Source organism: Lotus japonicus, chromosome 1 (genome assembly GCF_012489685.1).
Source record: "Lotus japonicus ecotype B-129 chromosome 1, LjGifu_v1.2".
Taxonomy (NCBI): domain Eukaryota; kingdom Viridiplantae; phylum Streptophyta; class Magnoliopsida; order Fabales; family Fabaceae; genus Lotus; species Lotus japonicus.
Genome location: NC_080041.1, coordinates 127,973,222 through 127,999,186, shown reverse-complemented (window position 1 = coordinate 127,999,186; position 25,965 = coordinate 127,973,222). Strand labels below are relative to the sequence as shown.

At 36.1% G+C, this 25,965-nt stretch overlaps 3 protein-coding genes across 3 annotated transcripts; 2 read left to right on the top strand and 1 right to left on the bottom strand.

Annotated features, from left to right (window-relative positions):
* Positions 1 to 8,036: 8,036 nt before the first annotated feature.
* LOC130730553 (F-box/kelch-repeat protein OR23) lies at positions 8,037 to 12,974 on the bottom strand. Its single transcript, XM_057582594.1, has 2 exons — positions 11,990 to 12,974; positions 8,037 to 8,598 (listed from the first exon to the last, which is right to left on the bottom strand). The coding sequence occupies exons 1-2, from the start codon at positions 12,907 to 12,909 to the stop codon at positions 8,307 to 8,309; spliced, it is 1,212 nt and encodes a 403-aa protein (XP_057438577.1). The 5' UTR covers positions 12,910 to 12,974; the 3' UTR covers positions 8,037 to 8,306.
* A 2,363-nt stretch (positions 12,975 to 15,337) lies between these two features.
* On the top strand, positions 15,338 to 16,172 carry LOC130732655 (transcriptional regulator SUPERMAN-like). The gene has a single exon (XM_057584663.1). The coding sequence runs from the start codon at positions 15,366 to 15,368 to the stop codon at positions 16,032 to 16,034; it is 669 nt and encodes a 222-aa protein (XP_057440646.1). The 5' UTR covers positions 15,338 to 15,365; the 3' UTR covers positions 16,035 to 16,172.
* An 8,637-nt stretch (positions 16,173 to 24,809) lies between these two features.
* On the top strand, positions 24,810 to 25,733 carry LOC130730552 (transcriptional regulator TAC1-like). Its single transcript, XM_057582593.1, has 2 exons — positions 24,810 to 25,255; positions 25,394 to 25,733. Exons 1-2 carry the CDS (start codon positions 24,988 to 24,990, stop codon positions 25,435 to 25,437), a joined length of 312 nt encoding a protein of 103 aa, XP_057438576.1. The 5' UTR covers positions 24,810 to 24,987; the 3' UTR covers positions 25,438 to 25,733.
* Positions 25,734 to 25,965: the final 232 nt, after the last annotated feature.

Below are 25,965 nucleotides of genomic sequence, written 5' to 3'. Positions count from 1 at the left end.
AGTTTATAAGCAAACTTCACTTTTGACCTTGTAATTAAAAACAGCTTAATTTAACATTTGTGTTAATAAGCGCTTATCACACAAGTCTCTACTCATAAACTGATTTAATTGACTTCTTGAAATAAATTAAAAATGTTATATATAAGCATAAATTTTTATTCATAATTAATTAGTTAATTTAAACTATTAATAAAAATAAACTCAAAATACACTACACGAATAGTGTGAATTAGCGTCGACTTAAGGTAAAAGCTGATTATGACCGATTTAGTGTTGAAGTCGGAATTGACATTAAACACCTGGAAGCTATGAGTACTTAACACCGGTCACAATGGAGGAGGGAGGTGAAGGAGACATCGCGGCTGGGCAGGAGAAGGGTCGCGATGAAGATATGATCGAGGGTGAAGTTTGTGATGTGTTGGGAAAGAGGTGCAGAGGGGCGACACAATGGGAGGTAGGAGTGGCGGCGGTGTAGGATGCAAGGCGCAAGTGAGGATTATGGAGAGTGTTATAGGGCAAAGGGGGCTTATATGAACAATGGGCAAAGAAAACATTGAAGATTAGTGTCGGTCAGGCTCCTACTACGTTGCAGACCAATGAGATGGGTCGGATCGAGTTCAATTTAGCGTTGGTCAGATCCGACACTAAGTTGCCTAATGATTTTAGCGACTGTCAAAGGCAACACTAATTATAGCAGGTTAACCGACGTTATTACGGTGCTCAAATAAATTCAAGACATTTATGTGTACCTGCCTAAAGTTGAGGAATTTGTGCCTTTTGAATTGAGGGGTTGTCTAAATGACTCATGATAAAGTTTGGGTTAAATAACTCATCATCCAATCACATTGGAGATAAGTGTGTTAGAATTTCTATATTTTATTTATTAATTTATTCCCAACTCATTTATCATCAATGTGATTGGATGATAGATTATTTAACCCAAACTTTATCATGGGTCATTTAGACATCACCTTGAATTGAACATATAGTTTTTACCTTAACCTTTCGTGTTATATTTTAGGCTTAAATAAGTTTTTGGTCCCTAACCTTTACTAAATGCTTGGTTTTCATCCCTCGCCGGAGCAAAGGTGAGTTTTAGTCACTAACATTTGTCAAAAGGTTTGGTTTTGGTCCCTCCGGAGCTCTGGGTCAACGCCGGAGCTCCGGTGGCCCATGTGGCATGGCCACGTGAGATTAATGAGGCCAGTTGGATTTTTTTTTTCATTTTTCATATAAATTATAAAATAGATATTAACTAAATCTTAAATTATAAAACAGATATTAACTAATCATCCAAGGATTTTTTTATTCTTTATCTTAATATTCTAAAGCTTCATCACCGTTCAGTATCACCAACATCAAGCTGCAACTCAAGGTGTGATTAAAAAACACGTTTGAACGGCGTTTACCATCACCAACATCTTCTTCTCCCCATGAAACTCTGAAACCACAAACTTCTCGTAACCAATCCCAACCAATTTTTCTGAAGCTTTGTTTTCACTCAATCATTTCAATACCCTTGGATGATTAATCCATCTACAATTTAGCCACCACCCATAAACCAACCCTCATCCCAGCAAACCAAAAAATCCCCACCCAAATCCTTTGAAGTAACTCACCACAACATAAGAAAAAGAGAAGATAATAGAGTGGAAAACTGCAGATCGAAGGAGAAAGAGGTGATTGCGATGCTGGCGAACTGTAGATCGAAGGGTGGCCTCAACCTCCACCGCAGCAACCAAGCCCCAGATTTGTTTTTGTTCCTTCGCCGAACAATTTTAAGGGAGATGAAATCCATGGTGAGACCACTTGGTGGTGATGGTGCGACGATGTGGTAGGGCTCCTTAGGCTCGCAGATCTACTGAGGTGATGAGAAAAGGAGACAAATCGAGGCATGGGGTTTGGGGAAGAGACAAATCACAAATCTACCTTTCTTACCCATTTCTCCCTAATCTGGTTTTTGGGGGTGACAAATTTACACCAAGGTTATGCTTGCTTAGATTCTGGGTTTGATTCAGTGTTTCTTCTTCATTTCTTCTTCAATCTGGGTAGACATTCCTTGTTCGAATTTCTGGGTAGGCAAACACAACAAAATTTTGGAGATTTTCTGGGTAAATTCGAACAAGCTTCTTGTTGCTTGTTCAATTCAGTGTTTCTTCTTCAATCCGTGTTCAATTCAGATGTTAATAATTAGGTGAGTGGATTTGTGTAGGTATGTGAAAGGGAAGATGAAGAAAAGAAGGAAGAGATGGATCAAGAACAAAATCTGGGTTTTTGATGAAAGATGTGGAGATGAAGAGATTTATAATTAATAATTAGGTGAGGCATTAAATTAGTAAATTAGATTTTAATTACAGAGGTTAATTTTCTTTTTTTATAATTAAAATGAAAAATGAAAAAAAAAAATTCCACCTAGCCTCATTAATCCCACGTGGCCATGCCACATGGGCCACCGGAGCTCCGACGTTGACCCAAAGCTCCGGAGGGACTAAAACCAAACATTTTGACAAATGTTAGGGACTAAAACCCACCTTTGCTCCGGCGAGGGACGAAAACCAAGCATTTAGTAAAGGTTAGGGACCAAAAACTTATTTAAGCCTATATTTTATAGTAATAAAAACAAAACGCTATGTTTTTCTTAACCACATGTATCCTTGATATAATCATATATTTGTATTGAAGTAAGATTAACAAACATATATGTTTCATTCTTCACTAACGTCTAACTCCCTCTGTTTTTTGACACGGTCATCATAATTTTCAAATACTGAGTAGCGCGTAATGGGAGTTGTCCAAGCCAAAGTATTCAATATCCTATTTTTCAACATTCAAAACATTCAGTCAAACCAAAACTATAAACAACTCAATCCCAAATCACTATATAAACGCTGTCTTGTAATTCTCTCCTTCAACCAAATCATTTCATATCATACACAAGCTTCAATTGATCAACTCCTCCAAAGCTCAAGAGATAGCTAGATCATAATCACTCAAAGCACAAAGAGCAATATTTTATTCGTGTCTTCATTTAAAGAGAAGATATACACATGGCTTGCTCTTACAGAAAGGTCCTCTTCACAACTCTTCAACTTGTGTTGATCATGCTCACCATTTTTGTTGCTTCCCCTGAATCTGGAGTAGATTGCAGGCCATTATTCTTAAACTATCATTATCATTGGTCATGGGACAATGGGCTTCTTCTGCAGTCGCTTCCAAACGGCTCAGCACCACCTTCAAAGGGAGATCCTACTCGTCCTTAAGAACAAAAACAAAGCCGGGGCCTGCTTGAAATGGTCAAAATTGACCAGCGTGGATTCATTCACATAGCTAAGGAGGCTAGCTTGCAATGAAATATTAATCTTTTCTTTTTAGGACCAACGAAATATTAATCTTAGTTGTTCATAGTTGAAATATGCAAAGAAGAGTGATTACATTCTCACTGTAGAAGTTTCACATGTGAGTATGTTATTTATATTCTTCATTTTTTCAGTAAAGATGCATGTAAACATGCAATTTTTCTCTCTTATACTATTCCTTGTAATAATATTCACATTCAATTCCAATGAACTCGCGGCAGAATATATCTGAAAGAAATTAATGTGATTCTTATTGGTTTATGATTATTGCATATGCTGATTTTGGCTCAGTCAAAACTACTTAGCTTGTTCAATTAATTTTGTATAAATTTAGGCCCTTTAGCTTCATCATTTTCTATTTGGTTTGGCTCTTTGTCGCCCTTTGTGTGTATTTTCTGAAAAACAAAAAAGAAAGTTTATAAAGCTACTAAGGAAAAGTTACTCAATGAATATCCGACAAGAAATGACACGGTTTGTCTACAATACTTTTTTCTTAATTCTTGTTATCTTATCTCCTCACTTATATTTTCATGTTGTCTCTCATTGATTGAGTCTTAGGCTTAGCTCAAGGATCTTATATATGTTAAAAATAGTTCGATCCTTGGACAATTGAACAAGAGTTTAATGATTAAAAAATTAATGTAAGAAATATATGTTTATGTATTTAATGAAAATTGAAAAGTAAAAACACTTTTCATGAATCTTTAACCCTCAAATGAAAAAAAATCACTAGATTTTAATATTATGAATGGAAGAGTTCACATATCACTATAAGAAAACTTGTTCCTATCGTCATCCAAAAAATATTGGTAATGGCGGCAAAAAAACATCGATAATAGAACATTTTTTAGAGTTCACCGGGAACCATGAGGCCGTTAATAAACTCGTTGACTATACGAGTTGTTGATGGTGCTTTTACAAAGTCATTGATAAATTACCAATGGACATGATCGTTAGAAACTTACTAGTGAATAAAGGCATGAGTAAGATTACGAATTTGTCGGTAAGTGTGAGATATTACCGAAGTCCAATGTCATTGGTACCTAATTTGACTTGCACTAGAAAAATTCAGTGAAAATTTCTCCTTCTTGAAAAGTACTTTCACATTTTAACCTATGTTATTCGAGAAAATATTCTGATCCACATTCATTAAGTTTCATATGTGTGTTTTCCGATACAACCACAAAACTAAGCTACCTTTTACCAATAAGATATTTATTAAATGGTGAAATTTTCCAACAGATTTCTGTTTGGATTTTGAAAGAGCTTCAAACTACACATTTGTATCAACTTAGAGTCATTTATTTGTTGGTTGAGGATATACCACAGATGGTTAGTAATGTGCCGGAGCAGCACCTCTCCCATCTTTTTGCTATGCAATCGGAGGGAACCCTGATATCATCCATATCAAACCCGTAGCTATATACATGATGTGGGAGGAACTTTTTAGCTAGCATAATGATACACTCTAACTCATAGACACTCAAGCAACTAACAAAGAATTTAGTCAATACAAATATTAAGTATGAAGTTCTTCAAAACATAAAATTGGAAGCTAGTAATGAAGGAATTTTCACCACATAATACATGTCTCTTTGGTGAAATGCTGCTTTGTTTTGTAATTGTTCCAGAACACAAATATATATTAGATAAATGAGGCTCGCAGTATTGTCTTTAATAACATAATGGAATAGAAGTTAGAAATTCTTTTCACCGAGGTAGAATTTTCATTCACAACAGAAGGAGTCGATCATTCTCCTCCATTAGTTTTAGTGTATATAACTTGGGTTTAAGTTGTAAATATATAATGGTGAATAGGGAGTTTAATATGTAAACATGATTTAACGGATTCTAACGCTAACTCGTTGAGAGGTAGTATGATTTCATAGCTTGATGAAGTTCAACATGAATGGTCGTTAAGTTCAAGTGTTCAACACACCAAGTTATAAAGTTGGTTCCCTCCCTCCGGTACATGACTGCCATTAAGAAGACGACCACCAACTACAGTGACGCACATTTTTCATGATCGATTGTAGTATTTAATTGACCTTTGAATCTTATACTCATTCAATCAGCCATTCCAATGCGTGACCTTCACCCCATAATTCCCTCAACCTCTAACTAATGGCAAAAATGACTTCAGTCCAATACCAATTTCAATCTTCAAACAAATTGCTAAGTCATATTTAGATAAATTATTCGTAAAACCTTAACTTAAACTTGGCAGTCATGGTCAAACCAATAAAAATCATTATGTTTATTGAATAAATGGATATTTTATTGAACTACTTATTGAGTATTTAGTGTGCTTGGACAAGCTTGTAGCAAAACACAATGAGAGTTAGAATCATTCAACAAGAAAATTCAGTAAGAATTAGTCTAACTATTCATAAGAAAATTTTGATAGGTCAACCGATTCAGCAAACAACACAGTTTGATTTTAATACAAACATATTAATTAATTATGTTAAACAATATATTAATACAATCATATTAATTAATTATTTTGCTATAAGATAAGGCTTTGGTTCAATCGATGCTTTCAAGTTATAAAAACTCAAAATAAACAATTGTCTTATAACTAACTTTTTTTTTGTCAAAAAATTATATTTACTATATATGTGGATGAGTTTGTTGCCCCTATAACTTCAAATTTATGAATTGTCGCTGCACATAAGATTCAAACTCAGAATAAACTTACAAAATTAAGTATGTTTCACTTAAACTAACCACGTGTTCATATTTATTTATCCTAAGAAAAAAATTAAGTACATTTCACTTAAACCAACCACATGTTAATATTTATCCATTCCTTGCTAATTCATCCTTTTGTCATCATATTATTTATTGTATGCTTAATAGCTTTTTTTGATCCCTAACGTTTCACGATTTGGTAAAAGTGGTTCCTCCATGAATTTATTACATTTCTCAATCCTCACTTACGACCTTAGTTGCAGAACCAGTCTTTCGTCTATCTCCCCTCAGTTTTTTAACGTTAGACGCCTATGTGGCCTACTTATTAAGTGAGGTGGCATACTGATTGGAAAGAGAAAGGAGCCCACAGGAAGCACATGATATGCACGTCCCAGCTATCAATAGAGTTAACAACCCCTCCCTCATATGGCGAAACCGTTGGAGGAGGTTGAAGGTGATGAACAAGTCACGTGCTTCCTCTGGGCCCCTTTCTCTCTCTCCAAACAACTTGCCACCTCATTTAAGTAAGTCACGTAGGCGTCTAACGTTTAAAAACTGACGGGAGATGGACGGAAGACCGGTTCTGCAACGGAGGTCATAAGTGAGGGATTGAGAAATCTAACAAATTCCTGGAAGGACCACTTTTGTCAAATTGTAAAACTTTAGGGACCAAAAAAACATATTAAGCCTTTACTGTATCTCACATCATATCTCTTTGTTTAGTTTCTCTCTCTAGTTGTCAATGTAATTACCATAACTTATCTAAAGTAGTTTTACAAAACTTATATAAGCTAATAACACTTTTAAACTTCAAAACATGTTGGCCCAATGTTAAGTGTCACTTAACAGAAGTTAACTTAGGGCTGGGCACCGGTCGGATCCGGTCGGATTCGGGCCGAATCCTCGGAAGTTGGCGGGTTTGAAACCTCACTTTTGCCAATCCATTTCCGACCGAACTTAAGCAACGGGCAATTCGGATTCGGGTGGAACGGGTCTCGGGTTAGCAGGGTGGGTTACAGCGGGTTTCAGAACAAAAAAAAAAACAGAGGAAGCAAAGAAGAGGAGGAGTGAGGACGGAGGTCGGAGATGACCTTCCTCATACAAAAACGATGACAATGATGGATTTGTCATCTGATGATGACAATATCATCGATTATTCATGAAGGTTCCTCATCGACTTCCCCCCTCTAACAGATCTTCGACATTGAGCAGCGGTGAGAGGTTCCCGTTCATGGCTCTTGATCGACAACGCAGAGGCCTGAGGGGAGGGGAGTAGAGAGGGGATGAAGTGAGAGTGGATGTGAGAATCTTGTGTGGCCGCCGTCGTTGATTTTGAGAGAGAGAGGGAGAGCATTAGGGTTTCCTACTTTCCTCTGGATGAGCATCAGGTTTTATTATCTTTTTTTTGTTTGGTCAAACAGGTATTATAATGTGTGGGTTCACTCACCACTAGGTTGGGCATATAACCTTTAAAAAAAACTATATATGGGCCCGGTCGGGTTCGGTCACTGCTGGACCAGGATTTCTTGGACCGAACTCGATCGGTTCAAACCATTTGAACCCGATTTCCTCACCCGATGGCCCGTTAACCCGCTTTGGTCCGCCCGTTAGCTGCGGTTTGGGCTCGGTTGAGCTGGTTTCGGGCCGGGCCGGTTTTTTTTGCCAGTCCTAAGTTAACTGATCAAAAAGTCAATCCAAACACACTCTTACACCTCACATGTCAATGTAATTGATCATTAAACTCTTCTTAACTTTCGTTAAACTCTTACTAACAATGAAGAGTATACCAATAGTAGAAATTAAAGGATTAAATAACATAAAATGAAAATTCAAGCTGTTAATTTGTGAAAAATACAAAGTTCAAGGTGGTTGGCCCAGTCCAATTTTGATAGAGCGTGTCATCTGAATTTAGTTGTCCTGTTAAGTGGATGTGACTGGGAATGTGTGATTGAAACAACCGCCTTCAGTACTAATACATCTCCAGTATAAAATGAAATCAAGCAACAATTTTTACATTCATTACTTTATAGTTTATCCATTGCAAATATTCAGTACTTCAATGTTAACTACACCTTAGTAATAGCTGATCAATTGGCCAATTCAGATGGTATCAGCTAGTATAGAATGTGCTATACGCAGTTCAATGACTTAAGTACTAGATACAGAAATATACAAATAAGCAACCTGTATGGAACCTGGTGGTCTAATGATATTTGGCAGAGATTCCTATACTATTCAAATGTGATGGCCCATAGTTCATAGACAGATTGAGCTCAATACGGAATTCTTAATATCTACAGGGTATGTGAAAGGTGATTTTGTGACAAGAGTTCTCCATGTCTTCTTCTTCGGGTTATAGATTTGAAAAATCATGGTGCCAGTCCTCTTAGAGTTTCTGGACCTTCGTGTTCTAAAGTAATCATCATCGTATGAGTGTGTCAATATATACAGCTCATGCTCGACTGCAACAAAACCAAATGGCGAACTGTGAGGAGCTCTTCTTGGCACGCGAGATTCGAATAGCCATCGATTTGAAGACATGTCATATCTGCAAGGCATCATCAATTCATCATCATTTAAAAAAAAACCAAATAGAGATTTGCAACTTCGTAAGTTCAGGAATTGTAATATACAAGAAAGTAAGCAAAGCCACCAAGAATCTTGCATGATCTCTACTATGTATGAGGACTGGAAGAGGTTCAGGCAATCTTATACAGTTTGAGCTAGTGGTGAGAATATTGGGTAATTTACATGAAACATGGGTGAAACCTCATTGCCGCTATTGTATACCGTACAGACACACATTGTATGGATTAGAATCCTCTCAATTGTATATATTGCATGATCTTTACCATTTATATAATACAGGGGATTGTAATGAAGGAAAACAATTCAAAAGCACATAGGTCAATTAGGATGCGTGCATATAATTAAGAATGGAGGAGGGAGGTGGAGATGGCATTTGTCATAAACTACTATTACTCTACATACCAGCACCTGGTCATCATAATTAAGAATTTCATGTGCTTCATGTCCAAGCCACTCTAAAACTCTAAGGCATATCTATTTAAATTTTACAAACATCCAATCCAAGTATGTTATTCTACACATTTTACAATTCACACTACAGTATTCACATAAGCATATATATTTTCTACACCAAACTGAATGCTCAAGTGTTTGTTTAAATTAAAGTCTGGGTGGCCAAACTTATGCCCCAGCCACTTAAAGTAAGTTAGAGGTATCTTAAAAGACTTTCATACTTTTCCATCAACAAAATTCAGTTTAGAAGTCTAATTATTGTAATACCCATAGTTTATTTCTTTCATTATTATCTCCATTCATGTTAATCTACAAATGATTTCACTTTATTCTATCCAAACATATATTTTTTAAATCTTACTTTTAAAATATCATATTCTCAAATACATTCGTTCTCACAAAAGTAATCCTACCAGACTTTAAAACAAATGGACCCTAATAAACCATGTGATTGACAAACAAGAGGCAGGAATCTCAAATAACACTTATTGCTGCAAAACAAGACACCTAGATACTAAGCGGTAACAAGACGTAAGTAGTCCAACCTTTAACCTTCTGTAATATCTTGACTCATACCCAAGACCTCTGCAAGACTACAACCCTAACAAAACCCACAGCTGCCCAACCACTGATCCAGGTCCTGGACTCCTGGTATGTACAGAAGACCAGGGCTGCTGAAATAACAAGGATGTCTATCTAGGGACAATAATCTCCAACAACTAAATCTGTTCTCCCATTATTTGTTATTTTCAGCTGTAAGCAACTATAAACTCGTATTCACAAGGGAGAGGTATGTCAACTCCTATAAATGTGCAACACTTGTACACCAGGACACTGGGTAAAATCAGAGTTTAACTGAATGCTCCTTGGAATCACCTAAACTTCAACCGGACTGACTAAACGTTTTATATGACACTCAGATTTGTGTACATGAAACCAAGGTTGACAAACACAAAGGTCCTACATTGAATGGGACAAGGAAGATAGGAATGCAACAATGAGATCATAACACACATAAATACAGTTTAATTGCACTTCTGATCATTTTAACTTGGATTACGTGCAATTTTAGTCCCTCAACTTTTTGAGCAAATCTAATCCCTTTATAGTTAGAATTGAGCAAATAAGTCCTGCCATCAGTTTTCTTCTACATTACACCCTCATCTCTCATTTTCTATCCAAATATTTAGGGGATTTACGATGTAATTGGAATATGAAATGATTTCAAAGGTGAGAAACTATACAGTTAGTGAAATTTTGATAAAATTTGAAGGATTTTGTAGGATGTGAAGATAGGGTTTAAAGAGGGAGGAATTCGGGATTTTTTTTTGGTGTAAAATTTGAGTTGGTGATTTTTGAACAAAAGAAGGTTTAAAATGATTTAACCGATTATTGTTGTGAAAATTTCAAGTAAACAAAACATAAGAACTTGAGTGTTTTAAGTAGAAGGAAAGTGATTAAGAGGCTTAAATAGTAACAATCTAAAACCAAGGGATCAAATTTGTGCAAAAATGTATAGGGGGACTAAAATCACACATTGGTTATGGACTTATAGTGAAGAGACTGAAAATGCAACTAAGTCAAAAGATTCATAATAATAAAATCACTATCACAACTAAAATTCAAATATATTCTATTTCAAAATGCGTAATAGATGTTAGAATTTTAGATTGAATAAAAACTTTATAATAAAACAGTGAACTCTGATACACCAGAGATAAACTGACAAGCATAAGTAAATGACATGGGGAAAAAAAATAACAGTTCACAATCAGCACCCACAAGCAGGAAAATAAACATTTAATGCAAGTCACAAAAACCAGGAAGCCCAGCAGAGAACAATTGTAGTACTAGACAAAAAAAAAAGTACAAATCATAAAACAGGGGAACTCAAAAACTGCATACAAACTGCATAGTGCATACTAAGTCCAAGCCGAAGTATTCACATCCCCGTCAAAGCTGCACCACTCATCTTAAGCATCCTCCATATCTAAGATGAAGGTTCTAATTAGAACCATAGCCTAGCCAAGGCTCCACTCCATCACAGATTTCAAAGCCCCTAGAAGGGAGATGGTTTTCAGAGGAGAAGGGTGAGAATGAGATTAGGTTTGAGTTCATTGGACTGGGAGGTTAAAGTGGTGGTCTGCGAAACCTTGAGTGGGCTGAATTAAGTTCTTTTGCTCTGCCTCACAATTTGGCGACATATAATCAAAAGATGTTGTGATCCTACTACCTAGAATATGATTTTAACTAATATGCAGCAAACAAGTATCTAAAATGAATTTCTAATAAAGAAAAGAATCTAAGATTAAGATTTATGACATGATAACGGATCAAGCTTAACAAAAAGGGAATGAGCTCCCATGCACGGAACAAAGTGCATGTTAAACTTTTGCTTTTGAGAACAGTGTATTTCAATTTTGCAACAATGGATTACCAAAACTACAAACCGAAATAGCAGAGAGAATGGTTCCTCATTAGCATTAGTATGTTAACCAGCCTATCTTTACAAGGCACAAAGATTCAACAAAACAAATCGGACAGCCAATGCACATCATATACATCTTCCTAGTGATAACTCAGCGCATGTTTGGAAATCATTCTATGATTGATTTATAAACCAGAATCAATTCAGGGGAAAAACTTCTATGAGTAGCTTTTGGGTTTCATGATTGATTACAAGGAATGGGAAACTGATCAAAACATGTTATAATCAAAAGCACATGCATAATCACAGTATTTCATTCATAAGTCATAACATCACAGACCATATCAACAAAAACCATTACATGAAGGCCAAGTTAATCAGTGCATTATATGAAGGCAATGCTAATGCAATGCACAATCATAAACCACTAGCAAACCATTAATTAACCAAGCATAAAATGAGAAGGTACCTCAAAATCTCATTCATTTCAAGCATGAAAACCGCGGGGCAGCCATGATCATCAACCACAACAATCTTCCCAGCCCTAATCCTTTCACCATCACCCCACATATCTCCAACCTCCCTCCACGCCCCATCCTCCAACCCCATCACCACAGCATCCCTACAATACTCATCCACTGGAAACACCCCGGAAACCGTCCTCGACGCACTGTACCCACCAACCACCCAAAACTCCCTCCCATCCCCACCCACAAACCCAACACACCCCGCCCGAAAGTCCGGCAGAGAATCCACCGCAACCCAGCAGTCCCTCTCCACATCATACCGCTCCGCAAACCGGATACGCGACCCGGCAGCACCGAAAATAACATGGCGGGACCCACCACCGGCAACGAGAATATGCCCGGTCGACGGAAGCGCCGCGCAGGCGAAGCTTCCACGCGGCGAGAGCATAGGCGCACGGTGCTCCCATGAAAAGTCACAGAAATTGAACCGGAAAGTGGACGACGAAGCGGAGGGGCGGTTAATGGGGAAAGAGCGCGCGTCGAAAAGCGAACCGCCGAGGATGTAGATGTGTGCGCCGAAGGCCACGGCGGCGAAGTTGCATCTGCCGTAGACATTGGGGTTGCAGGGCATGGGAGGGAGGGGGCACCACGCGACCTCGGACGGGTCGAAGAGGTAGGAGGTGGCGGTGGAAGGGTCTTGCGGGAAGATGCAGAGGAGGTGGTTGCGTTTGAGGGAGTGGAGAAAATGGTTCGATGAGAGCACCGTTTTCCATGCCTTGCACGTGGATTTGAGGCGAGCGTGGTGGGAATAGGGAACACGAGAGAGGATCGAGGCTGCGACGTCGTTTGGGAGGCCGGGGATTAGAATCGCCGCCGTGTCGTCCGTCGTAGGAAGAGGATCGGAGTCGGAATCGGAATTCATGGTTTTTGTTTGTGTGTGTGTGTGTCTGTCTGTCTGTCAACGCTGGGCATTGATTTTATGCTATCTTTTCTGTTTGTTTGTCAAGATAGTGTAGTGGAGTATTCGACAAGACATTTTTACTTTTTTGAAGGTTTTTTTTATCAATTATGATTTATCCATAATCTTAATTTTTTTTATCTCGATCTTTTTCAATTATATCACTATTACATCTCTTACTTTTTATCTTTTTTTTCATGTCAATTTGAAATTTAATTTGACCTAAAGCTATTGACATATTATGTTAATAAATTATTTGATACATTATATAATATTGAAAAAATATATTTAATAATTATTGGTGCTAACGTCCGGTTTTCTCAAGGGATAAAAATGTAATATCACAGAGAAGAAAAGTATTAAATGCAACAGAAAGTCAAAGTAACTGAGATTAAAATATCAAAAGTGTGGGTCCCAAATGACAATTATCCAAACTGAGAGTACGCAGGATGAGACTTCACGAAAGGATAACCCTACTCAAAATCATAATTAAAGAGATCGAGTAACAATAGACTCGACCAAAATAGACAAACCCCATTACATTCGAGACCCTTTGGACATTTTGCGCTGAGCTAAAACATATTCCTCTACATGCTTCAATTCATCCTAGCTTGATGCTCTCTCCATGATAAGCTTGTTTTTAAGAGTAAATCTCTATCCCTAAATTTTGTGGGATGCACTTTATGTAAATAAACAAGTTTATTGGAGTATTTACCTCTACATATATAATGAGAGGTAGCAATAGAAGATAGAGAAGTGGTGATATATATGTTGAATGAGATAATATAGAAAAAGAAGAGAGGTAAACAGAAAAAAGTAAGTAGAAATTGATGAAAAAGAAATATGAATACATCAAAACCGTAAAAGAAAATCTCTTAATTGAATATTAACCTAAGATATAATTCAAGTTTTTAAGGCATTAGCCACAATTTCTTAACCTTTATCATTTGCTTGTTCACTTTGAATTAGAGCATCTCACTATTGTTACTAGTGAGTTTCAGCCGTTATGGTTAAAAGTGATTGTTTGAACTACTATACGTCAAAAGTTCAAAATTTATGAGTGTATCCGATCTTGATGAGACGTTTGAAGTTCACCTCATCTGATCGGAATTAGAATAGCAATTTAATCCAACAAAACAAAAAGGAGAGCATGCCACAATTAACTTGCATTAATATATTTGAAATGAGTGCTAGCAATACGCATTTTAACATTCTTTTATTTATTGGTTAACGTTTATTTGTGTCTCACTCAATTGGAAGTGAGACACATATTTTTAGTGAACTCACATAAATTTTAACCAATAAATAAGAGAATGTTAAAAATAAAGTTTTAAAATGAGTGTTACGGTTGAGGTGTTTCCACTATACGTACTCACTTGAGAGGGTTATGTTCTCAAGTTTATCCTTCAATAAATTTTTACTTTCTCGAAAAAAGTGAGAGTTAAATCCACACTTAACATAAGGTTTATTAGAGAATAACAGATTTTGATTCATTCATGCACGTTCACTTTTTTCTTTCATCTCATTTTTACTTACTTTTTATCCATATTTTTCTCTTATTTTTCTATCACATCATCACCATCACATATCATTTCTCGATCTATTTCTTCTTTTATCTCTATTAGTGGAGGTGCCATTAGAGTCTAAAAAAAGAACTTACTGTAGAATAACTCTTGCCCTTGCAAATTGTAATAAAAAGAAAAAAGATTGTGCTACACCTCTTTCTTTCTTTTTACTGATTCAGGATTTAAAAAATTGTTAACAGTTAAATGGCAAAGAAGTAAAGTTGTTGTTTAGTCGTGGGCGTAAAATAGTGTGATGAGTACACTGTGTAGGATCATTTCAACTCAGCAGTATATATATACTTTACAAGTCAAATTCTGGTAAAAGTCACATGAGTGCAACAGTATAATAAGCATTTTCTGCAAAAGCTTTAATTTCCAGGTTAAGACAAAAGGGAAATACCACTTTCACACACCTCCTCCATTACATTTGCTAAGAAATATCCAAATACAGAAGCTGCAGAAACTGGCAGATGAAGTACGCCTGCTTCTGAGATCTTCACTTTTTATGCCTCATAATATATGAATGAAGGTGAGCTTCAACAACATATCTATGGATCAGTCTACTCTTCTTTGAAAAGTAAGTCAGTGTCTCTTGAAGAGAGATCCATGAACATTTCTGAGTGCATGTTTGAAAACCCTTCTACAATTCATTGTGAATCCATAATCAGAATCGATTCTGAAAAAAAAAAACTTCTGTGAGTAGCTTTTGTATTTCAGAATTGATTCTGCTGAAACAGAAGTTGATCCAAATATGTATTAATATGATCCCATGGAAACATAGTCAAACTAATTTCTTTTATTTTTCATTCTTTACTTTGCAGGTAACATCTTTGACTGAAGAAGACTAAAAGCACCATGGAAGGAAACTATCTAACAAGAAACTCACACAAAGGGGAAAGCTTTGGGTTTGAGGAGCACACATGGGGAACTTCATGGCCTGCAAGGAACTATTCTTGTAGCTTTTGCAAGAGAGAGTTCAAATCTGCTCAAGCTCTTGGTGGCCACATGAATGTTCATAGGAGGGATAGGGCAAGGTTGAGATCATCCTTAATGTCTTCATGGGTCTCTCATGATCAGTGTAGTACTCCTAAACCTAACCCTAGCTGCACAAAGGCTAACCCAACTCATCATATAAATCTTTCACTGCCTTCCTCATCATCAACATCATCATCATATGTATCCAATGCTCTCTTGAATTGTGCTCACCGTTCTCCACTATATTGCCCTTGTTTGACCTTGTCTTCTTCATCACTCCCTCCAGCTTCTACTAGTGGAGATAAGAAACCAAGACTTTCATCTTTCCAAATTCCTCCTTTGAATCCTCAAAATAGAGAGATCAATATGATTAAGGAAACAAAAAGTGGTTTTGGAGTTGAGGGATTACAAGATTGTGAAATATTGGAGGATGAGCACAAGGTTTTGGAGGATAGTACTGAGCAACACATCACTTTGGAGTTGGGAATAGGATTGCTTGAACATCCAAAGGAGAAGCTAGATTTGGAGCTGCGTTTGGGGCATTTCTAGTGCAATTAATCTAACAAGTATCTGACTGATCTTCAAGTCTTCAACTTCAATGTTTTCCTTAACTTCTTGCACCTGTAATTTCTTTATCCATTTAAGCTTCTTTTATGTTATATTCTGCATTTGTAAGACTCTTATTATATTCTCTGTGAGCTGAGATCTTCTAATTTGGTTGCATTTTAAGGTTGAAATAGTTGTTGTTTTGTTTGGTAGGCATTGGATATGGTTGATCATCGGTTATGAAACTTGGAAAATGCAGTTCAGTGCAATGGTTATGTGATGAATGTTGAAGAACACAACCTTGAAATCACAAGAAAAGATGAAACTTTATAAAGAAATTCTTTTAAAAAATTACATTATGTTGTGTAGGTCTGAAACCATTGGCAGTCAAATTTTCTTTTTGCTCTCCAATCTTCACCTTAATCAACTGATCACTGCCAGTGAGTACAGTTCTACTCTAGTTTGACTGAATATGGATATTTAATATGATGAGTATAATTAATTTTCTAGATGAACACGTGATCATTCTGATAAATATTATCCTTTATAATAATATCCATGGATTTTCTTGGATATATGCACCCCTAGTCTTTATGTTTGTGGAGGGCAGTTTCTGTCATGTTCTTTCTTGGAAATACACATTCATCATCAAATAGTGATCATGAGACTTCTTTTTATCATAGTAAAAGGATATATGATTTATATATGTTTGGCAGATGGAGTAGTACACTCTCAAGTGAATTAATTAACAATGAAACACTTTGTTTATCTCTATCTTTATATAAGTATTGAAAGAATCTCACTTATTTAATTAGAATGAAAAGAGAGATAGAAACATAGTTTTAATTTAAGAAAAATTAAGAGTGTTTTAATCCTAGTTGTATACATATATACAATCATATTTACATAATAAAATAATGACATTTTGGTTTAAAAGTTGTAATTATAGTTGAGTAGAATTTGAATGCTTACACAAATATTAGCGCTAGTAGAATTGATTCTACTAAAATTGTGTATAGTAATTGTGAGTCATATTTAGCTAATGCTTACAAAAAAAACTATAATACAAGACCAAGTAACCCATGTATTATCACGTATGGGCGACCTCTTATGTAGCCGAAGCTCGCCCTAATTACAAGGAATGCTTGATGAAAGGAATCATGGATTACATGGGTGGAGGCGTGAATCATGTATTTACATTTATTTATAAGGGGAGATGAGATTGGGGGTCTTATTGATTACGCATAATGAAAGGAGTTTTGTGTTAGGCTAGTGCTTGGTTGAGATTAGGCCAGTTGAAGAGGAATTTCATTAATAGCAGAGTCTCTCAATTGGCTTGAAGCTGCAAAATCATGCGATAATAGTCTTGCAATGGACCAATAAGATGTGTTTGACTGACCGAGTCTTTAAAATTGTAGTGAATGTCCAACCGAATGTATATTTCATAATGGTCTAGATACCTTTATGTAAAAGTGATTCTTCTAAAAATGTTACAAAATTTAGTAGTAACATTTTTGAAGTGATTATATTTAACGCTGAACGATTTTTTATGGCTAATAGAATTGATTCTATCAAATCAATTTTACTAATAAACCAAAACATCATTTTACTTGTTATATATATATAGTATTGATTTTGCATAAGGTTAAGCATAACTATATGTTACATAATTTTACATCATTTTAAAAGGATGATGTATAGGAAATTAATTGAGATGATTATGTAATGTGATAAGCAGCAGGTTTAATGCTATTGACGAATTTGAAAGCGCCGTGGTTTTGATATGTGGTGAGGGTTGATTCCAAAGACCGAAACAATAAGAACTTGAAACAAAACATACATGAGATTGCGTAAGCATAATAATACAGGAGTAGAATGACTCAGAAAATATGTCAGGAGTCTCAGGAGGACATTCAACATGTTATGAATTTGATGTCTTTTTCAGATAAACTGTCAAACATAACATAACATAACATAGAGCCATAGAGGACAGAGAAAGTGAGAAACCAAATACTAGAGAGAGATGAGAGATGATGATGAATTTGCTATTCTTATAGACCGATAGGTAGTAACTAGTAACTCAATCCGTTTTTCTTGTCTAATACTCTGTTTGGATTGACTCTGGTCACATAATCTAAAGCGTAGTAATCATATATAGAAGCTATATTTATAGCATTTTTACAAATTACTTTTTAGAATCGATTTTATGGTAAAACTTTGGTGAGTATTGTAAATGTTAGAATTGATTATGAGAATAATAAGTTAATTCAAATAGACAGTTTTATGGTGGACCCTGTTAAAATTTGGTTCGGTACATGAACCATGTTTATACAACTGACATTTATATAGTACACATTATTTGTAATATAGCCGTCATGTGATACAAGCCTAAAACTAATGAGAAATGGTAGCAATTCTCTTTGACATTCTATTGTGTGAGTTTCACTTCTCATTTAGTGAAGGTGCATGGATTTTAACAGATACATCAAAGAGAATATTAGAAAGAAAGTGTTGCTAACACTCCTCAAAATTAATTTACAGAGAAACTCTTTTAACTTATGAACTATGTTTTTCTTAGATCATAGTAGAAAAAGCTTAACCAAAACTAGGGATGGCAACGAGTAGGATCGGGCACGGGTTTTACAATTAACAAACCCAAACCCAAATCCTAGAATCCAAACCCAAACCCAAACACAAACCCTCATGGGCGATAAAATGAAATTCATGCCCAAATCCATTGGGTTTCGGGTAAAATCCGAAACCCAAACCCAAACTCATTAGTTACGTAAAGTAGCAACCCGATCCAGAACCTACTTTCATTGAAAGAGAGAAAAAACAAATATTATTCACCATCTTCATCTATCACAAAAGTGAGACAACAATAGTTTAGAGTTTACTTTCTCAAACATACAAAAGTACAAATAATCATCAAACATTAAGAACAAAGTTTATAAATATATATATGTATGAGGGTTTTCTTGTAATTTTATGTTTCGGGTATTTTTGGGTTCGGGTTTGGGCGGGTATGGGCACGGATTTAACTATTACCAAACCCAAACCCATAAATGGGTACAGTAACGGGCAAAACCCAAACCCAAACCCAAATCCAGTCAACTCGGATTTTGCCCGTTAAATCGGATCGGGTTCGGACGGATACCCATGGGTTTGGGCAAAATTGTCATCCCTAACCAAAACATATACCATATTTACAGTTTCTCCATATAAGTGATTATTACTCTCAGTGGTTGAACCAAACACTTCATAATTTTCTTTCATTGAAAGTAGTTGTTTTGTTTTGGTGTCATATATATGTGATAGGGGCCTTGTGTTTCCCAACATAAGATATGTTGCATGTTCCCTATGTGATGTCTGGCTTACATACCATGATGACCTTTCCCTAAAAATGAACGCACAGATTTTGGCAGTACAATCCAAAACCAGAAATGCTCCTTTCCTCTTTTCTCTCTCTTTTGATTGGTTCTGTGGAAATCAGTACCCAAGAATATTGCAGTACTAGTAATTAAAAATACTAAGTAAGTTCATGTCACATTTATAATGGTGAGGGTGGAAGTTTGAAAAATATGAGACTGATATATGGGTTTGATGAAGTGCAATGATGTCATATAAGTATGAATGAGGAATGATGAAGGTGGGAAAGATAAATGGACATCTGGGTGCATAACACAAGCTGCTAAAAGTGCAGTTTTAGTGAAAGAAGAAGGAATGGGCTAAAGTGAGCTAGTCGGCGCACGTCACTTTCCTCTTCCGTTCTTTCATTCATCCCTTATTTATTTGCTTTCCATCACCCCCAAACTACCTTTGCCATCAAGCACCACATGCCCAACTAACCTCTTCCCAAATCTAAAGGGAAAATAAAAATTGTGAGCTCAAGGTATCTACCGTCTATAGTAGTGATTAATCTCTTTATCGCAGGTGCTTATGTTTAGTGTAAATGACTAACCACAAAATGCGCTATATTTTAAAGATGTTTTGAGATTTTAATTTTTAAAACTTAACATTAAAATTGTTTTTAAAAACAAACAAGTATAAGGTTCGGTCTGCATTGACATAAAAGAGTTTATATATAAAATTTCCCAATTGGAAGAGGTTCTCCGTCAGATATGTGAATGCTATGTGGAGAAAGTTACATGCAAATCCATTCACTAGGATTATCTGGGTCAGCTTTATGGTTTTATTCCTGGGCCTATACATTAGTGGGCTCATGGACGTAAATAATTGGAGTGAGGCAACTTAAATATAGTGAAAGAAGCCTTCTTGACAAAAAATAAATATTTTCTCAGTCCCTTATTGTCATATTTCTCTAGAATCAAAAAAGTATTTAACATCCTTTCAAAAAAAAAAAATAACATTAGTTAGAAGCAATAATTTTTTTATATTTTTCAATATAAATTACCCTCATTTATAAGTTTATATGAGACCATAAAAACATTTACTTGGTCAGACGAGAATGATCAAATCACTTAAAAGAGTGTTGAGAGAGATAAAGAGTAATTGAGATACGATGCTACTTTCGCCGTTAAGAAAACTACTCCGAGCTAAGTTGTGTGCTTTTTCGCCGTCTTGATGCTCTAATGGGGCTTGTAAAAATACTCTGACTCTCAAGTTAGAATGTGGGTGAGGAGATGATAACGTGTGTACCATATGCCTTGTGAAATCTTCCTACGGGTGGGATTCAAGGGTTTCGAGGTTGGGGAGTATGAGGTTGGGTACGTTGTCATGATAAGCACAAAGTATAGCGATGAAGGAGAGCTATCGGATTTTCTGAGACACCGTCTAATCAGTCAGATAAGGGTGAGTTTGCATACTATATGAGATCTTCGAGTGTCGCGCCTATACCTGAGCAGAGAGCCATTGACTTCGGGAAGGGTGTGGTAAATCATGAGTCAGATTAAGTAACATTCTTGGTAAGGTTGAGTGGTCATGGAAACGCAACTGAAGCAATAAGGTTGTGAATGTTCCAATCTTCACGACGTGTACAGGTCGGTAGTAATTTGGGGGTAATCGTCATTCTTTCTCTCATGATTCATCACACTTTGAAGTCTCTCCTTCCTCTACATACCCCATTGACTCCATATCTTCTTCTAGATCTCTCACCCCACTACTCCCCATCAATATCTCATTACCTTTCCCATCATCTTATTTCTGCTCACTTTTTTTTGTTATTTGTTTGCATATTGCTTTTTTTTTTAAAAGTAATATGCAAACAAATATTTGAGTTACTTATTCTAACACTTATTTGATTTATTTCTATTCCTTCTCCTTATATTCCACTTTTGATGTGAGTAGAATCACAATGTGAATGAAACATTATTCAGAAAAGAGTTGTGTTAAGTTTCTATCACAGAGCCCAAAATCATTAGCAAAGAAAAGTGTAAATTAAGAGAGAAAAACCCCTGTTTTGCAGCATTAATGAGTGGAGAACATAACTAGTATAAGCATTCAAATTCCCTCTTGAGCTCAATCATGTTATGATTAAAAGAAATTCAATTGGAGAGCACTCCGTATAAACCAGACAGCAAAAGGTCAAACACACATTTTTCATAAAATAGGAGATCGTGATATTTACACATCACAAAAGATAACACTAGTGTAGTAGATTATATAATTGTTGGAATCACAGAACAACTCCGCCATATCATTTGTAATGAAGCGGAACTGCTACCAACTAATCAATTACAGGTGTAGGTATGATGTTGATTGTGATGATATGATATGCTGTTAAAGTTAGTTAAGGACAATAACAAAGAACAAACTACAAATTAAATGGCATGTTTTCTTCTTATATGAAGGTTCCTGCATATTTCCTAGCAATATATACAAGCATGGATTTTCTGTACTAGTTGAATCTGTGTCATCATAGGTCCATGGAGATCAAAGTAAGTGGAGTGTCACTGATGACACATGAGTGTCACTTCAAATTCAATGAGGTAGCTAGCTAGCAGAGTCATGGTCTGTGTCATATATACCTTGGGAAAGAGCTCTGATGCATTATTCTTTTTGACCAAACGTCAATTGGTCCCTTTAATTTAGAGGCGAAATAGAATCATCACATCTAGTTTCGGTACAAACAGATATCAGTTCTGAACAGATATTGACATGTTTAAGTTACCGGTTTGAACTTTTCCCTTGATGAGGCCTGAGGCATGTATGTAGAAAGTAAGAAGTGGAAAAGTGAAAATACTCAAATAAGAAAGTGAGTATGGTCACCAAAAGAATAGGTTATCAGTTATATATTGTTCTTCAAACGTCAAAATTGCTCAATTATCTTCACACACATGACAAATTTTGGCTGTTACTAATGCCATTGTCGGCAAGAAAGAATTGGTAGTGGATGTAGGTTAGGATACATATAAACACGATAAGAAAAACATATTTGGGTGTTAAAAGTCGACTTACATTCAAATTAATGTCAGCGTCATAACTCATATTAAATAACTTAAAATTAATATTTTAGCTGACGCTACCGTAACGTTGGCTTGAGTGACACTATTATTTGCACATACTGACTTTCACTAATGATTTAACATTAGTGTCACTCGTATAAGTTGACAATAATTTTGCATGTTAGTGTTAGTCTTGCTTACACGAATTTTCGCGATGCTAATTTTGATGATGAGTTAGAGTCACTACTAGTCAATTGAGGGTATATGAGTTGATGATTATTGAGCATGCTTCAACTTGGGCCGATCCGGGCGTTCATCGCCCTATTTCCTACAGGAGAGGGTTTGTTGCACTACCCTTGGTCGCACAACGCCTCCTAAAGACCGTTCAACGCCTTTTGTCTAGCAAGCAAAAATCCTTCTATGCTAAACAGGGGGCGAAACCTCGAAACCTCAAAAACCTTCATTTCCTCACTAAATCTTACATTTCTTTGAATCTTCAAACCTACATCAAAATGCAAAGATTAGCTATGATTTAAACTAATTTTTAAGGCATAATAATACTAAAGCCTAATTATTTGCAAACTCATACAAATGAGGGATAATTTGAATAATAATTCATATGTTTAGGACAAATCAATACTAATTTTGGGATGAGAGTTCTCGTACACTTGACACTTATCAATCAGACATTTTCTTTGGATCTTCTTTCCTACAACAAAAAGCAAAGATTAGTTATGTTTTAAACTACATTTAAGGCATAATACTACTAAAACCTAATTATTTACAAACTCATACAAATTAGAGACAATTTGAATGATAATTCACTTGATTGTGACAAGTATCTAGTATGAAAATTTAAGTAAATTTGGTACTTATCACAACCCAAAATACATTGCAGCCTGATATCAAAGGCATTGTCAAGTATTTCCAAGAGCCATCAAATCAAGCACCTCAAGAAATTATCAAAGAAACTAATTCGTCAGTATGTCTAATTCCACAATTTCGACAGATAATATTAGTACTAATTAACATATGGAGTGATTCCTACACCATAAGAAATTTAAGTACATTAATAAGGACACAAAATAATGCAGAATCCAAAATAAAAAAAGAACTAAGTTTTGAGAGAAGAACCTGTACAAAGCTATCCCATAACGACAACAGAGCCAAGCCAAACCACCACAGAGCTCCAATTTCGCTGCCCAAACAAGAACCAACCTCCCAACTCCACCATCTACACTGCCTTTAACCTAGCCCTCATTGCCATTAAAGAACCTTCAACCAGAACTAACCTCAACAACTCCATTAACCACCAAGTCGTCATACCCCCACCATGACCACATCGCCTTCCCCTTCAGCCAACAGTACTTCGCCACCCTATACCACCGCAACAGGCCCAAACCCCCTTGTCGTGGTCATCGACGAATTTATGTATAAGACTATGAGGGCATGTGCCCTCACTTGATTTTAAAAAAAATCATTAGAAAAAGTATGTGATTTTTTATGGCTTATTTGGTAAAAAAAAAAGCTCTCGCTTGTGTTCTACATTGCTAAATGTCCTCACTTGAGTAGTAAAAGTATGTGATTTTTTATGGTCTCTTTGGTAAAAAATGCTCTCATTTGTGTCTCCTTTGGTAAGAAAATGCCTTCACTTCTAATATTATATATTAATTTTTTTTACGAATTTATATGTATATACCCTCACAACATTAAATTTTTGGATCCGTCCCTGGTCGTGGTCTCCCTTCAACCAAATTCGCGCTTCGTCGAGCAAAGCAGGGACAACCACGAAAGCATAGGCCCCATTGCCATGTATCATCGCGAAAGCATAGGCTCTGAGAACTTCATTTAATCTCTATCTATCTATAAATATATATATTCAGTGAAGCAAGAGGTTGGTGGTTGGGGGCTACAAGGCGTGACGGAAGGCTGGGAACATATTTGAATTTTAATGCTTAGCTTCGGGGAGTCGACGCTAACCGTCATGAATTAGCGCCGGTATTAGGGCTCATTCTAATTTTTTGTGCCAACAAAATCATTTCTCATATAGTGAGATCTTATGAGCGGTCTGACCTATTTTCACCTTAAAGTGTACTTGTTCAAACCTTACGGCCTAACTTATCCCTCTTGCAGGAGCCCTTGTAAACTTTATGGAGGGCCACTTTAATGATGATTCCTCACCATATACACCCAAAAACAATGTAATCCCACTTTAGTCCTTGTTAGGAATATTTGAACCTGTATCCAGATGAAAAGCACAAGAGCCCAAATAGAATGGGAGACAAAGATTAAATCAATCATAATAAAGAATAATTAAGCTAAATAAAATATACAGATACATGTCTGCTAGAGAAGGATCCACATAGCCGGCTTGTAGAATACATAAACTAAGCAAACTCCCAAGACTTTTTCACAATTCACTTGCACCCTCGTTAGGTAATGTCTATGTCCTCAATTTGTCTCTTCCTCAAACCCCCCTCCACCCTCTCCTTTCTATAATACCCTTCGCTCTGAAGTCTCCACTTAACTCCATCACCACTTCTTTTATCACCATGAACTTAGTAAGCTACCAAGAAGAGTACTCCAAGAGCTTCAGTGAAAAATCAGAGGAGAATGATGACACAGCAGGAGCTGGAAGATCTTACGAGTGTATCTTTTGCAAGAGGGGATTCACAACGGCACAGGCTTTAGGTGGACACATGAACATACACAGGAAGGACAAAGTCAACAAGTCCAAACCCTCTTTTCCTAACAAAGTTGATGACAGCAACTATGCAGAGCTAGGGTTCTATTCAGAAGTTTCAAACCACCCTCAGGGAGGTAACAATTACTATGCCAATAACTACCATCAAGTTTATTTTCCTGCAACTAGAGCTTCCAATATAGAAAACCAACAAGATTGGAGGCAGAGAAATTTGAGCTTGTATGGTAACCCTTTTTCTGTTCGAGACAACGCAGAAGATGGCCTTGATTTGGAGCTAAGATTGGGTCGTCATCCATAGCATGCATGTGGATATATAATACGTATCTATATATTCTACCACCCATCATGGTATACAGAGAGGAGCTTGTAGCATCAGGAAGCCAAAGCTTGGGGCTATATCAATGGATAGATTAATAAGATGGGGTACTTAATTTTCTGATGAGGAAGGTATTTATATACTTTTTCCTCCTCAAAATAATGTCTAGCCCTAAACCTCATTATCTGGGATTCTGCACCATAAGTTCTTATAGGCATCCTTGTATTTACTTGTCTTTTCTCATAATAAACTATGGCATCCAGAAGCTACTGGCAAAAGTTCTTTCCAAACTTGATTTTGACTTTAGAATCAATTGCACAAGCTATAATTTCTACACTAAACATGCTCTTAATTATGTGATTGTGAATGTATGTTTAGGTGTCTTTGGTATGCAGCTCCTTGCTTGTTAGTTCTTACAGTAAAATTAGGTCCAACATTAAAATATTTGAATGTTTTTAATATTTCTTTTAAGGAATCTCCAGGCATATACATCCAAAAGTTCCATAAAAT

Excerpts from the sequence above, each read along its gene's own strand:
- LOC130730553 (XM_057582594.1), bottom strand. The coding sequence starts at position 12,909 with ATGAATTCCGATTCCGACTCCGATCCTCTTCCTACGACGGACGACACG. Across the intron at positions 8,599-11,989 it reads GAAATGAATGAGATTTTGAG|ATATGACATGTCTTCAAATC; the intron begins GTACCTTCTCAT and ends GATGCCTTGCAG.
- LOC130732655 (XM_057584663.1), top strand. The coding sequence starts at position 15,366 with ATGGAAGGAAACTATCTAACAAGAAACTCACACAAAGGGGAAAGCTTT.
- LOC130730552 (XM_057582593.1), top strand. The coding sequence starts at position 24,988 with ATGAACTTAGTAAGCTACCAAGAAGAGTACTCCAAGAGCTTCAGTGAA. Across the intron at positions 25,256-25,393 it reads TTCAAACCACCCTCAGGGAG|AAGATGGCCTTGATTTGGAG; the intron begins GTAACAATTACT and ends GAGACAACGCAG.